Source organism: Crocodylus porosus, unplaced genomic scaffold (assembly GCF_001723895.1).
Source record: "Crocodylus porosus isolate Cpor-Errol unplaced genomic scaffold, CroPor_comp1, whole genome shotgun sequence".
Classification (NCBI taxonomy): domain Eukaryota; kingdom Metazoa; phylum Chordata; order Crocodylia; family Crocodylidae; genus Crocodylus; species Crocodylus porosus.
In genome coordinates this window covers 22,217,985-22,232,848 of record NW_017728910.1, presented here as the reverse complement: position 1 = coordinate 22,232,848, position 14,864 = coordinate 22,217,985, and the positions used below count along the sequence as shown (strand labels likewise).

At 57.9% G+C, this 14,864-nt stretch overlaps 1 protein-coding gene across 2 annotated transcripts in view; it reads right to left on the bottom strand.

Annotated features, from left to right (window-relative positions):
* The window catches only part of EPHB3 (EPH receptor B3), a 40,442-nt gene that overhangs the window by 12,154 nt on the left and 13,424 nt on the right, over positions 1 to 14,864 (bottom strand). For both annotated transcript variants that reach the window (XM_019532803.1, XM_019532804.1), the window contains exons 2-3: positions 11,495 to 11,559; positions 9,836 to 10,508 (exon numbers count right to left, since the gene is read on the bottom strand). In XM_019532803.1, the coding sequence (XP_019388348.1) occupies positions 9,836 to 10,508; positions 11,495 to 11,559 (738 nt within the window). The remainder of the gene's footprint in view (positions 1 to 9,835; positions 10,509 to 11,494; positions 11,560 to 14,864) is intronic.

Genomic DNA, 14,864 nt, shown 5'->3' with positions numbered 1-14,864 from the left:
TCAGTCGTATGTGCCTGTGTCAGCTCTTCTGCAGGCCGAAGGGTCCTGGCCCTTGCAGCCTTTCCTCCCGTGGAGGCTGTTCCACAGCTCTGCTCCTCTCTGCTGCCCTTCCCTACCCCTGCCGTATCCTTCGTGAGACGGGGCGGCCTGCCTTCGAGCTGGAAGCAGCTAGTCGGCCCCTGCTGTGCTTTGGCACGACTGCTCCGCATCCTCCACGCTAGCTTCCCAAACAGCTGGAAAACATCCTCTGCACTCTCACCTCCGTGAAGGCCTCCCCATGTCTCAAAAAGCTGTGCTCTGACCCCACCATGCCCTAACCCCAGGGGTTAGAGAGAAGCTGGATATGAAGGCAGGTAACCTCCAGCAGCTTCACCCCCGCAGAGCAGAGTCCTGCTCCACGCTGGCTACACCATGGCCCCCTGCCCCGCGGGAGAGCTTCATGCCACCTTGGGGAAGCGGCCGGAGGAAGTTTCCTTCCATGAGGTGCAGCCAAAACACTCATGGTGGGAAGTTTTCTGGTTGGCAACCGCAGCCTTGCAAAGGGAGCGATTGTGAAAGGCCCCACGCCCTGGGCTTGTTTATGCTCTGCCATTTCAAACCCTGCAGATTTCTTGCAGCACCCACCGATGCAAAGTGGAGCTCAAGGAACGAATCCCTACATGCCTCCCTAACCGCGTGCCAAGCTGCACCCTCCGCCCATCATACACACTGAAGGAAGGCTGTAGCACGAGGACCATGGTCCAGAACCACTCCGGGACTCTCGGTTGTGTCACCCAACCGTGCCCCCCAACTCCCTGCAAGAGCGCTTCGCGCCCAGGGCCTGTGCAGCTCCCCATGGGCCGGGAGCATCGTGTGACACCCCCATGCCTGGCAGTACAGCTGCCACGGGCTCGCAACCCCTCCTTGCAGTTTCGTCACTGTGGTGGCGTCGAGAAGCCCCCGCGGACCCGTGCCTGCACGCAGTCCCAGAACAAGCTCTTTCCCATTTGTGGGGCTGTCTTGGCAGGTGGCTCCTGTGCCAGACGGGTGAGTAGCACCATCCCCCGGGGAAGAACCAGGCACTGCTCATTAAGGCACCAGCTCACTCCTCTCCTAGCTGGAAAAGCAGAGTCCTTGAAGTCTACCTGGAGGCCAGCTCACAGGTTTTTAGAGACTTTCCACAGGTGGATTCGTAGCAGCTGCTGTCTGTCCCACGGGCTTTGCAGTAAGATGCAAACGGGGCTCGACTTAGCTGGACGAGACACTTGATCCACTCTTAGCTGGCGCTACCTGGCTGTCAAGGCTCTCCCCAGCAAAAAGAGTCAAGTCCTTCAAGCTAGCCTTCCCCCCGTCAGACTGCACAGCCTGGCTTTGCCCAGCCGCCTGGACTGGGGGGCAGCAGTGGGGCGCTGCTGAAAACCCAGGACCAGGAAGAACATGGCACACGGGCTGGGACTCGGCTCAGCAGAGCTCAGGGGATCGCTGCACAAGCAAACCGCAGCTGCAACAGAGACTGCAGGCCTGCGAAGTCCACCCCCGGCGCGTCGGCATGCCAGGCCCCAGCCCCATTCGGTTACGAAGGGGTGGATACAAATTCAGAATTAAGGAGCCGTGTTGCTGAGGGACGAGGAGTGACTAAAGCCACTTGGACAGGAACGTGTCAGGCTGAAGGAGCCGCCAAACGTACTCTAGTTGTGGAAAGCGGCCTCAACCCACCGGGGACATGCAAAAATCATACAGGCAGGAGAGGAAAATAAGAGAGACACTCCCTTTGAGCTGGCGCAGAGCAGGAAGCCCGCGTGCTCCAAGGGCCGCTTGGCGGAGGTGAGGAAGCTGAGGTGTGCTGGCCCAGCTCCAGCCTGGGTAATTAGCGCCTCCCGCCCCGACAAAGGCATCCGCTCCTTCCTGGGGGGGTGGTGATGGCTGGGGGGGTGTATTTTGCTATCTGGGTTACAGCGCCATCCATGACCCTACATCTAAACTCACAGCTCGTCCCTGGCACCCATTACAGCGAGCTGCCTTGACTTATCTTGCACTGGGATAAAAGATGCCTGCGGAGAGCAAGACAACAAGCCACCCCGACAAGCTTTCAGGCGAGCAATCCAGAGGAGGCTCGCGCCTGGCAGCTGTGCCATCCACGCAGGCTCCAGCAGGATCCCTGATGGCACACAGAGGACAGCGGTCTTGCTTTGCTCCCCGGAGGGGAGAGGGGAGCACACCCCACCTGCCCCACTCCGGTCCAGGGGGCTTATCTGGTCCCCCCAGCTGTCTCACCAGCTTCAATGCATTCATACAACACCCCTGTCAGGTGGCACCTGTGTTACTGGAGGGGGCTGGAGCACGGACAAGCAACAGCTGAGACCCTCCGAGGCATTTAAGTGTCTGATCCCCATCAGAGTCAATGGGCGCGAGGTGCCTAATGCCCTTGGATGTCCAGGGCCAAAGTGACATGCCCAGGTCACACAAGAAGCCTGTAGCACAGCAGGGAACACACCCAGCTTGTCCACGGCCCAGCCGAGCGGCCAAACCCACCGACTCCTGGGTGAAAACCTGCGCCTGTGGCCACCGCAGCATCAGCCCGTCCCCGTGGGACTGACCCCGGGACCTGCCGAGCTGGGAGCAGGCGTCTCCCATGGGAGGTGCCCCAGCCAGCGGGAACCGGCGTTCCTGTGTTTTTTCATGCCTTTTTTATCTTCAAATAAAAGCCACTTTGCAGCCTGGTGCTGGGAAAGGAGACGTGCGTGTGAAGCCACCTCCAGAGGGGACACAGCCACTGTTTAGCAGCTGCGGCACAACCGGGCATGAGCTAAAGCAGAATCCCTGCCTCGAGCAATCCCCGAGTGCGGGGAAGGAAGCAACAGACTCGGAGAAGGCAGTCTTCCAACTGGATTTTGGCCAGGACACTGGGAGTAACCCTGCAACGGGCCACGTGAGAAGTGCCACGGGATTGTTAACAAGGCTGGGACTTCATTTTGGCATCCCACCTGCGACAGCGCCTGCTGCAGCACGGGCAGCAAAGGCCCCCCCGGGCCAGGCCACCGCTCTCGGCAGCACCCGGGGTTGTTATTAGAGAGCTCGTCCACCCGAGCGTGGACCCACCCAGCCTTGGAAACCCAACGGCATGGTACTGCAAGGTGGTCTGGTGGCAAGAAGCTGCGCTTTCCAAAGAGAAAGCCCCACCCCTGTGAATAAGGGCCAAGGGAGGGAGCCGAAAAACACTGGAATAAATCATCCCAACATCACAGAGCAGTGACTCACGCAGCTCCCAGCCTGCGATTACTGCCTGGGATGTGGGGAAGGAGAAACGAGCCACACACACACACCAATCTGGAAGCCTCGCTGATGATTTGGGGCCCCCTCCCTCTGCCTGGCAGGGGGAGGGATGGCTCCACGCTGGAAATTCAGCCGTGTGCAATGCAGCGACCCTCGTTGCCCAGATCATTAGTGAAGCCATAGCGCTCTGCCCTGGCCCCGGCCCCTGGAGGGCTGTGCTTTGTTACAGCTCCCTATTAGAGGTGAATAATAGCCTTGAATTACTCTGTTTAAGGTCTCTGCCAGTTTTCTATCCGCCCTACTGTAGTCTAACCCAGACAGCATCTCTCCAATTTCTCTATCCCTTTCCCTGTAGGGATTGAAGCAAAAGTCTTGCTGGAGTCTAGATAAATTAAACCCATCACATCCCTTTGTCCAGCTACCCTGTCATTTTGTTAAAGGCGGCAATCACGTTTGCCTGGGACAATCCATGCTTTATGAACCTGCACAGTTCACTCGCGCTGCTCTCTCTTAAGTACCAACAGATGGATTAGAGTCAAGGCAGCGACGCTCGAGCTACGGTTGAGGTGGCAACTTTGTGCTTAAGCCTCTATTTTAAAAAGGCACTTGATTTCTTGGGGAAAAAAAAAACCCCCTTTGGGCTGAAATATTTCATGCTGCTTCTGTCCAAAAGCGATTGGAGTAAAATTTAGAGGAAAAAAAAAAGGAAAGAAAAGCCTCTGGCTGCCTGAGTGGTTACGGCCAAACCGTGTGCAAGAAAAATGAATTTTAAAAGCAGGGAAATTTAAAACTTTCTGTATTTGAAGCGCAACTCTGATTTAAAGAGCCCTGCGTGACATTAGGAAGGCCAGTTGCCGTCATTACATCAGGAGGAGCAGATGACTGAAACCCAGGAGAGCTCGCCTTCAAGCTGGCTTCTCACCCTGCACCGGGGAGATCTTTAATCTGTCGTCATCTTGCCAATTAACACCAGGCGGTTTCACTTCCCGGTTTCCATACAGCGGCCTCGTGTTGCAATGCGAAGCGGTGAGCTATCGACAAGTGCCATGCTGAGTTGGCACTTTTCTTTTTGCTAATTCCTGATGACGTTTTGATTAGTCATCGATTGCAAAAAAAAAATAGTTTTGTTTTTTTTTTTTTAATCGGTTAAACAAAAAAAAATCCAAACAAAACCCCCCAAAACAACAAAACCCGACTTTCGGCCAGGTCACATGGCCCAGCGTCGCCTCTCGAAAGGGCTCAGGTTTGGGGTGCAGGGCGTTGGAGAGGAGGCTGTCTGAAGAAAAAGCCGGTTTGAGGGATCAAGGGTAGGCGTGTGGACAGCGCTGTGCCAACCTCTCCGGGTGGTTACACACTCACGTACGTACTGGACTGACTGGAGCTGAACAAGGCTGGTGGAGATTGTAAGAGTCAGGAAAGCTGGGCAGTGCTTTGTAGGATCCAGAGTGCTTTAGCCGACTCTTTTCCCCTTCTGATAGTCACATCTTGCCTTAGATGATCAGGATGATCATCCCCTAGCAAACATATATGGGCGTAGGTTGCCAATGAATGTGTGTGTATAGGGCCAGGCTCTCTAGAAAGCATTGGTCTGGGGTGATGAATGCCATGCAAGGGAGCTGCCGGGTAGGCTGTCCCCCAAAAGTGTCCCCAGGCAGGCTGTCCCCAGGCAAGGGAGCTGCCAGGCAGGCTGTCCCCCAAAGGGGTGCTTCCCTGCAGGCAGAGGGAGATGAACGAGCACAGACCCAAATGCTGCTCCTCCTCCGGTGCCAGTGGTTAAGCAGACGTATTACAGCAGTGCCACGGCACAGCTGGCTCAGGCTGGGCGAGAGGCACACCCCGGGCCTCTGTTCAAGAGGGATCTCAGGCCAAGCTGTTGTATACTGGACACGGCTGCGGCCCAGCCGAGCACCTGGGCTTGGAGCAAGAGCCCAGCAGGGGTAGTCTGGACCCTCCAATTCTCCCAGCCAGCAGGATGGAGCTGTGAAACAGGAAGGCCATGGGGCTCAGTCCTGCCTCTGTACACCGATGCCCTCGCGCTTGCAGGCTCACAGTGCTGCTGGTCTGGGGCAGAGCAGAGGGAGCGTCCCCTTGTGAGCCAGAGGGTTTGGTCCCATGGGCACCTCTTCCTGTACCCCACCGAGCGCCAGAGAGGCGGGATGGGGCCAAGCAGCAGCACCTCTCGGGCAGCCGAGCCCCGGGTCAGCGGCTTCCCCTCGCCCGTGAGAGCTGCCTGCGCAGCTCCCCATCCTGGGAGAGCAGCGGGCGGCGCAAGCCCCAGAAGGGCTGCGTGCTAATTAAATCAAGATAATGAGCCTGAGAATGAGATGCCAAATCAATGCTGTGGCAACAGCTGACTACAGCTCCAGATACCCGCTCGCGAATCGCATTACAGAGCATGCCAAAGACGCTGCTCGAGCCCGGCGGGCTGAGCCCTGGGCTCCCGAGGGACTGGGATACGAGCTGCATTGTAGCAGGCCTGAATGCAGCGTCTAATCCTGGCTCTGGGTGGAGATAAAGAGGAGGAGGAGGAGGAGGAGATCTTTGAAGGCGACAGAAAAAGTCGTGGGAGGGGTGGGATTTAAGATTGGGCTTATCCCATCTAAGCAGTAAACTAGGTATTGTTATTTATTAAAATGCCATCTGGCACTTGGGAGGCGTCCTCACCCGCCGTCTCAGCCACCACCACAGAGAGGAGCGTAGAGCTAGGGGTAACCACCTCCCTGCATGGGTACCGAGGGCATCCATCGCTCCCTTTTCCCCTGGGCAGGGTGCTGCGGTGTTGAGGGGCCCGCTGGGGCAGCGCTTCCCTGGCCGGGCCGGCACGCTCCGACTCGAGAGGCGCGCTCCGAGATCAAGCTGCTCGCAGGCCGCTTTCGCAGCACGGCAGAGAAGCCAGCTCCTCTGCGCAGCTGCCTGCGAGGCAGAAATAGCAGCCAATTGCTTCCTGGTTGTTCCCCCCAGACAAGTCCCACTGCGCAGAGGACAACAACAACAACAACAACAACAACAGTCTAAGTTGCAAAACGACTGGTAAAGGGACCAGAAATAGGGAGGAGGCTCCCCAGGCCCTCCAACTCCGTCAGCTGCTTCCACTTAGACACGCGAGCGCCTGGCAGAGAAATGGCTCCACCAGCTCTACGAGACTTTCCTAGGGAAATGCAAGGGTTCCTCTCAAGCACCCACACACCAGACAGATGCGATGTGGAGGAGTCCCCAGCGAGGGACGTGGTTTTGGGGCAAAGCAGGTCTCCGCAGGCAAGGCAGATAGGACAGAGACCACCTCTCGAGCAACTTTTATCGCGAGGAAGCGATGGGGAGGAGCGACGACCCCAGCAGGGCTGGCTCAGCACAACCTTGGAGTGCAAAGCCGTGTCTGGGGGGCCTCCTTTGGCAAAGAGCAGTTTTCCTGGGGCACCGTGAATACTGTTGCTGATTCCTTGTGCTCCCTGTCTGCGGAGGAATCTCTCTCTCCCAGCCCTGAATCCAAGCCAAAGGCTTTGGCCTGGGCCATGCCCACCCCCCAGACGTGCTACTTGCAGGCACAACATGGCGCCGGAGTCTCGCGGGCTGCTCCAGTCGGTCGCTCCTGCAGAACGCTGCGTGGGCGAACCTCCATTACCTCCCCACTCATCGCCGATGAAGGGAAGCGGAGAAGCCGCAGCCCCAGCCACTCGAGGTACAACGCATCTCTGAGCTCGGCATACGGCAGGGCTGCTCCTTTCCAGGCGAGACACCAGCCTGCCGGCTTGCAGCACAGAGCTCGCACCCCCCGGGATCCACGGGAAACCATGTTCGTGGTGCAGCCAGCGGCCCCATCTTCACTCCCCAGACTTTGGGCCAAGAACAGGGAACCAAGCGAATGGCCCCCTTCTAAGCAGGGGCCCTAGAGGTCGGCTGTCCACAGATGGATATCCCCTGTGGGCTATAAGGGTGAAGTTGGACAAGCCCCTTCTCCTGGACTCTCTTCCCTATTGCACACATGGTGCCCTACAGCAACACCAGCCATCTCCCCCCATCCGGCCAGGCAGGTCCTGTACCCTGTCCTGTGGACATGAGGGAGGCACCACCCTAAAATGCTAAGGGACCCAGATCTTCCCAAGACCTCCATGCAAGGACTATGCTGCCAAAGGTGCTGCAAGTCCGGCCTCAGCAGCTGCCAGCTCTTAAGACTCCAGCCCTCGGCCTGTTTGATCCTACAGCACACACCCTCATTTGCCTGGGGTCAGGAAGGGATTTCTCCCCTTGATCAACTTGCCAGGGACTGTGGAGGGTTCTGCCTTCCTCTGCAGGGCAGGGCATGACCCTCCTCCTAGGATCCTCCTTCCCCGACACCGCAGCGCCAGGCCAATGGCAGTGCCCTCACCTCCTTGGTGTTCCCGTTCTGTAGTTGTGGGCACAGGTTGGAAGTGGCAATTTTGGGGATGCCTTTGGTTAACGACTGCCTGCAAACACAGGGGACCGGACTCGATGGTCCAGGAGGGTGGTCCCTGCTAGCCCACCTTGCGATAGCTCTTCATCCCTCCTACCCTTGCTGTCTGACCTGCGCCGTGCCAGGCTGCTCCAGCCCTGGACGTACCAGAGCCACTTACGGGCAGGGCTGCGCCTGGGTTAAATCAGCTCTCTGTAGACTCATGCCAAGGTGGCTCTGCTGCCTTGCTGGTACGTGCAAAGCGCTTTGCCACCAGGACCATTTTGGGGGGGAAGTCAGCTAACCTCACGCCCCCGCAGAGCCAACCCATAGGGCCTCCGTGGCCGCTGGCTGAGATCCACTGCTCTAGGATGCTCCTGACCTGCCCGGAAGCAGGATTTCTACTGGAATGTGGGGTGAGGTTGGGTGACCTCAGTGCAAAGGAAATCTCCTATTTGATAAACACCAGGCCCTGCCGGTCCCAAGGTGTCTGGCCAGGCTCGTACAACATGGACGAGGGGTAGTTCAGCTGGAGCTGGCGTCGGGGAACCGGCCAAGCCGGCCCTTTCCCATGGGGGCAGTTCCTGTGTTCACAGGTGACCGTCGTTTTCCTCGAGGGTCCACAAGGACGTCTGTCCACTCCAGGCCTCTCGCCCAGCACAGCCACCAGCACCCTCTCAAACAGGTGCCCGTGTAAAGACTGGCCTGAACGTGGTGCCTTTGCCACTAATCCAGCCCCCAGGATTGCTGAGCCCCAAGGACCATCAATCGTGGATGGATGTAACCATCTAGGATGCACCTTACAGACTAACTAAATCAGAGATGCATAAAGCTTTCGAGAGCCCAAACTCACTTCACCCAATGCCATCTGCTTGACTCCAGACTTTTTGTAGCCATCTAGTCACCAAACTCAACATATTCAAGACCTAATGCCCAGCTGGCACCCCTCCAAGGCCCAACACCCACCTTCCTGCCCCATCCCTGGATCTGGGGCCTCTCACCATCTGGTACAAAGCTCCACACAAAGGGACAGCCAAATCCGGGGCAACTCAGGGAAGTCTGCAGACAGCAGTGCCTGAACTAGAGGCCCCAGGAGAGCATGCCTTCCTCCTGGCTGTTTTTTCTGGAGGCTGTTCACGTTGACAGGAGTGAGTCTGGGGGGGAACGAGCCACAACCGAGGGGGGCACTCTCTGGACACCTGGACCATTCTCCTCCCCTGGGAAGCAGCCAGCCCACAAAACGGAAGGGACGGCGAAGGTGGCTGCCCAGCTGGGAGCTACCAGGGCCACAGTGACATGCAGCCTCGCACAGCTATAGACACCCCTTGGTGCCCCCTTTATACGCAGGATGCTCCCCCAGAACCAACCCACCCTCCAAGAGCCAACTCTGCCGCAACGCTGATTAGCAACAGCTCCGGGAAGGGGTGGGATCAGCCGCCACCTCCTTAACGATGCAGTTCCATGTGCGTCTGACCCCACGGCTCCCTCCCCTCCCCTCCCCCGTCTTCCATTGTCTGCAGGGCCCACGAGTCTTTGTACAGGTTCTTACAGCAGTCTGCACAGCGGGGCCCCAATCATGGCGGGGCCTCCTGAATGCCTCGGCGACCTCAACGTGAAATTGGATTTCCGAAGAAACAATTCATTCCAGTTGCAGGTGGTTTTATATAAAGGGTGAGGAAGAGGATGGGGAGAAGGGACAGGTGTGTGTGGGCTGCAAGGGGGTGGGGTGGGGCTGGGGATGGAAGAGCTGCTGTTTTTAATGAGGTTCACAGACCCAGATCTCCAGCCAACATGTTTGCATCTCTGATGGACTCCAAGAACCGTGGTCCCAGAACAGGCCTCACCTCTGACCCAACGTGGCATTCACTCTGGGAGAAGAGCAAGCACCTGAGACAGGTGTGGGTCACACACCCCACTGAGCACCAGCAAAGAATCAGGGTGCATTAACCAGGCAACGTGTGTGGGCTCGGAGGCTCGAGTGACTTCAGGCACTCAGACGCTGACCCCTAAAACCCAGACTGTCATTCAGGTCGGAAGTTCAAGTCTCCAGGACACAGCATGCATCTCCAGAAGCCTCTATAAAACTACCCCAGCAGACATACCCAAATCCTCTGCATGGAGGCTCATACCCCAGTAGAGAAGAACCTGATAAAGCCACCTAAGGCAGGTGCTTACCTTGGCACTGGGTATCCTTATTGGCCGGCTCGTATCCAGCAGCGCACGTACAAGCCCCAACCGGTACCATCCACTCCCCGTCTCCATTACAGTACAGCTTCAGAGGCACGGACACTTCCACCGCATTGGGGATGCACGTCCCTGGAGCAATGACCAGGGACGTGGGCTCTGCCCCGGTTAAGGTCTCTGGAAAAATGGCAAAGCCAGCAATAGTGTTGGAGCATTTCTTATAGAAAGCCCGGACAGAGATGAGGGACATGCAGGCACCCAGATCCTGGAAGGCCAGGTAAAACCCGTTCTTGGAGAGAGGCCCAAAGCTGCGGACCTTGGTGTTCATGCGGCCGGACTCCAGCTTGGAAAAGCTCTCATCGGGGGCAATTGTATCCACTTTGATGTAGGGGTTCTCCATCCAGAAGGGGCTGGTGGCTGAAGCTGAGTCTGTATCCGACTCATAATAGAAGAGGTTGAAGGTCTCTTTGCAGGAGCCCGGGATGTTGGGGATGCTGTTGCAGTCCCGCACAGTGAATTTCAGCTCCACGTAAACGCGTTGCACGTCCTGGCGCTGAATGAACTGAGTCCGGAGCCAGTTGTTCTGGTTGGCTTCCCGCACATTGCACACCTGGTAGGTCCGGATGGGGTTCATGGCCTCATCGTAACCGCTGACTTCTTCCCACTGCCATGGAGAGAGACGAGTGGGTTAGTAGCTTGGACAGCCAGTCGACAGGCTCCAAATCGCAGCCTTTGCTGGACTCTGACCCAAACACCACTGAGAACACGTACTGCAAGGTACTCCAGAGGACCTGAGAGTAGCTAAGCACTTCTCCAGAGCACGCACTTGTCCAAAATGAATGCAAGCAGTGCTCTTTAAAAGACACAGCCCTGTCAGTGCTGCAATATTAGCAGCGCCTCAACAGCCTACCTCCCACCATTTTGGAGACTTCTAATAGCCAGCTGCTGCCAGAAGCCTTGAACACGATAGGAGCTCCTCAGCTTCAGGGATGCTATTAGAAGCCTTGCAAAGGAGGAGAGACAGGCAGCATCAGGGCTGCAAGTTCCCAGCGACTGCACGGCTTCTGACAGCAGCTCTCTGACAGCCATTTCATGGCACCATTTCTGTGCCGTTATATCTGTAGGACAACAGCATCCTAAAGCTAAGAGTGGGGCTGAAAAGTGCCATGCCCTTAGGTGGTTCACATGACCAATACGTAGGTACTGGATGTTTGTTAGGATGGAAGTAATAGTCAATGAACTGGGCCAGGAATGGTGTTATCTGGTTATGCAAATTATGCACTTACCTGGTACATGTGTAGGTGGAGGACACTGCAATTAGCAACAAAGCTACAGCAGCACGCACCCACACTCCTGCCACCATGAAAGCCTCTGCCCCCCCACCTTGAATACATCCCTTTCCCCACCTTCCCTGAAAGCATGGCAGCTCTTCAGGCCTGGGCCTGAGTCTGTGCGGCATGAGAGCCAGACTCCAGTGGTCATGACCTAGGGGCAGGCTTGGAAAAGCCGGAGGCAATTCTGCAAGGCAGAGGACGTGCAACAGGAGAGAGTCCAAAAGATGCAGCTCTAAGGCACGGTCCAAACCACAACGGACCAGAACTAGCTGCTCCCTTTGCCGTTCAGTGCCCGGAGCAAGGAAGCAAGGCTTACCCCCGTCTCCGGATGAGCCGTCCATGCCAACTCGGATGTCACCCACTTAGTGTCCATCAGGGTTTCTGCAGGGAGAACAAGCATTGGGAGATGAGGTCAGGGTGCGGGGAGGAAAAAGCCAGGTGGGAAAATCTTTACGAAAACGCTGCCAGAAAAGTAATAACTTGGGGGCAGAGCACAACAGACCAGAGATGCCTCCCATCTGCTGTCCAGCGGAAGGGAAGAGAGACGTCCCTATGGGACTTGTTCTGGGAGGAAGCAATGGCCACATATCTGCCATCTTCCTTCAGCAACCTCCACCCAGAGCCCAACTCAACAGGCATCCACCACCCTCCCATGCAACCCCTCTCCCACCAGGGCCAGCCTGAGAGGGGAAGAGTCCCCTTCCCCCACAGGCACGCTCCTCCTTTCTTGGCACGGGCGCGTATTTACCGTGGCGCGGGTTGAAAGGGCCTGTTCCCATGACGGGGCGGCGCAGGCCGGGCAGGTTTATCCGGCAGGGGAGGGACGGCAAGCTGTTCTCCCCGAGCCGCCCCACATCACTCATTTTTACAAGAGGGGAGAAGAATTTGACCGTCTGGCCAACATTCCTGGAGCGGATTACAAGGCAAACCTCCCCGTCAGCATTCCCCGAAGAGCCCCAGCCCCAGCCCTGGGGGAGCGAGACGCCTGTCTGCGAGGCTGGAACGCCAGCCAGCTGGAGCTAATCGCGGCAAGGCCGGGCCGCTCCCGCCTGGACCCGAGTGCGGCGCGGGGCCGGAGTCACGGCTAGCAGCAAATTGCCTCTCTCCTCCTCGTCACCCCAAGGCTGACCTCCAACGACGTTTCCGGAGAGGGGGAGGAGGTGAGGGAGAGGAAGAGGCCTAGGGGCACGCGGCCCCCACCTGAACCAAGCACCACTGCTCGGCTCCGACCACCTGCACTCGCCTTCCCGAAGTGTTACAAGATCCACAGGCAGCTCCCCCCGGGGCCCCGGCTGCTGCAGCCTCCCCCGGGAGCAGGGGGGTTGCTACAGGCCGCACGGCGGCCGCAGGAAAATCCCGCTGCACGGCCAGCACGCCGTCCCGAGCCGCGCAATGACCCCTGCCCCGCTAGGGAGATTGCGGCCCCCAAACCCTCCTCCCGAATGCAGCTGCCCTGCCTTGCGGACCGCGCTCGCAAGCGCTGCAGCCGTCGCGGGCTTCAGGAAGGCCCGAGCACGTGTCCTCGGAGCATAGGCGGACAACTCGCTCGTTCGTTAGGGAGAGGGCTGGGTGTCCCCGTGGCTCTCAAGCTCCCTTGGAGGCAGCCAGGCCTCTAACGTGCTTTCCAGGAGCCTTGGAAACCCAGTCCCATGGAGCTACTCATGGAGCCACCATCTTAGCGTGCTGATTAATAAAGAGATGCCAGTCTCTGAAAACGTGGCAGCACCGAGGAGCAGAATCCCAGCCCTACTGCTCCTGTGGCACTTAGGGAGCCTTGGTGAACTGCTGTGGGCTGGGCCAGCACTCCCCAGCGGCTTGCAACAGCTCCCCCAAACCTCCTTCCTAAGTGGAAGGCTACTAAACGGAGCAGGCAGGAGGGGTGTCTGTGGAGGCCGGCCTGGGACCCCCTGTGGGTCAGCTGGGTGGATGGGATGGGGCTGCAATCCCAGTCCCGGCCCCGGATGCTGCTCCCCGTCCATCCCACAGCTCCAGCCCAACCGCCCAGGCGAGCATGCCCTGCCCGCGGGGGTCCTGGGCCAGTTTCAATGGGGACCCTGCCCGCCCGCCGTATCTGGCACCTGACAGGCAGCCAGAAGGAGCCACCACCCATAGGGCTGCTAGGAAGCAGAGTCTGGCCCCCATGCCACCCCAGCCTTGCTGCGCACCCGGGGTGGTGTGGAGACAAGACCGGGCAGACATGCCACAGGCCAGGCTGCCCCCCAGCACCTGGGCCAGCCAAGGCCAAGGGACCTGCCACAGCCCAGATAAAATCCCTTGGCATGCTGGATCCGGCCTGCAGGCCATATTTCACCTGCCCCTGGTCTAAATAATGGGGTAGGAGCCAGCCCTGCAGGGCACTCGGCACCAGCCATGCAGCGCTGTTACAGAGGAGCCGTCAGTCCAAAACCCACCCAACCTCCTCCCTAGCGAGGTTATTTCCCAATCTCTGGCTGTTTCCCACACCGTGGCCGGGGCACCAGGCTCCTGCTTGCTCCCACGCAGTCTCCAGCCGTCCCATTTACTTCTTAGAGGAATGAAGCCAGCCCTTCTCAACCCTGGCGCTGTGGGGTGCACGCCATATCACCCCTGCTGGGCGTGCAACCACAGCTCGCAAAGTAAAACCAGTGCTTTTGAACAGGAATCCACCATGTTAAAAATATTCCGACCTGTTGTGGCCCTTTGGAGTTTTTGCAACAAAAAAAGCTGCTCTATTATTTTTCTGTAGTCAAAAAACAAGCGAGAATGAAGAGCTGACATTTTCCATGGGGTGTCTCTGATCTATCTAGGGACACCTGGAGTCTAAAAAGGTTGTAACCACTGCTGCACCCAGATATGCAGGAGCCTGGGTTGCCATTCGGGCGAGGGCAAACAGTAACGTCCCTGGAGTGTCAGCCATGGCCTCTTCAAGGCTCCCCTCAACTCAGCCTCTCCTGGCTGGGAGAGTCTTGGGTTGACGATGAGCAAAGGAAGGAAGAAAAAAAGGTGAGTGGGGATTTGCTGAGGGGCAGCTCCATTTACCAGCCACCTTCACGAATTGCCTCAACCGATTCCCTGGCTTGGAGACCAGCCGGCAGAACCGTGGCGGGGGCCCCTGGAAAGAGGGGGCCCGCCTGGCCTGCATGCCAAGGGAGACCTTGACTCAAGCCTCAAGCAGCCTCCCTGCAGAGCCCTTGTAGGATGGTGGCGCCACTCTCCCCATGCTGCGGTAGCCCCAGCCAAGGAGCTCGAGGATGCCTGGCATCCTAGCAGCAGATCATGGCCCGGAGACCTCCTTGCTCAAGTCATCCAGGCTGAAATGGTCTTCTTCCAAGGGCTTCTGCCACAGACAGGCGGAGGAGTCAGTGCAATTAGGAATCACTGTCAGGACAGCAGTGGGCTGCTTCTGGGCCATGCACCAGGCTTGTGGCCTTCTCTGGAGATGTCACTGCACAGACAGATTACACGACTGATGCTTCTACAGTCTTTGCACACAGCTTGGCTTTGCAACGCGGCTTGTTCACTGGGGAGATCTTTTCCCCACTCTTCTCAGCCAAGTGAATGGCTGGAGGAACAGGGTGGGGGGCTTCTCCTGCAGCAGGGTAAGACACTTGGTGGGACAGATGGATGCAAGCAAGTCATGGCCCCTGCCTTGGACAGCATGGAAGAAAGAGGCTTTGCCCCATACCAGGGAAGAAAGGCAAAAATCT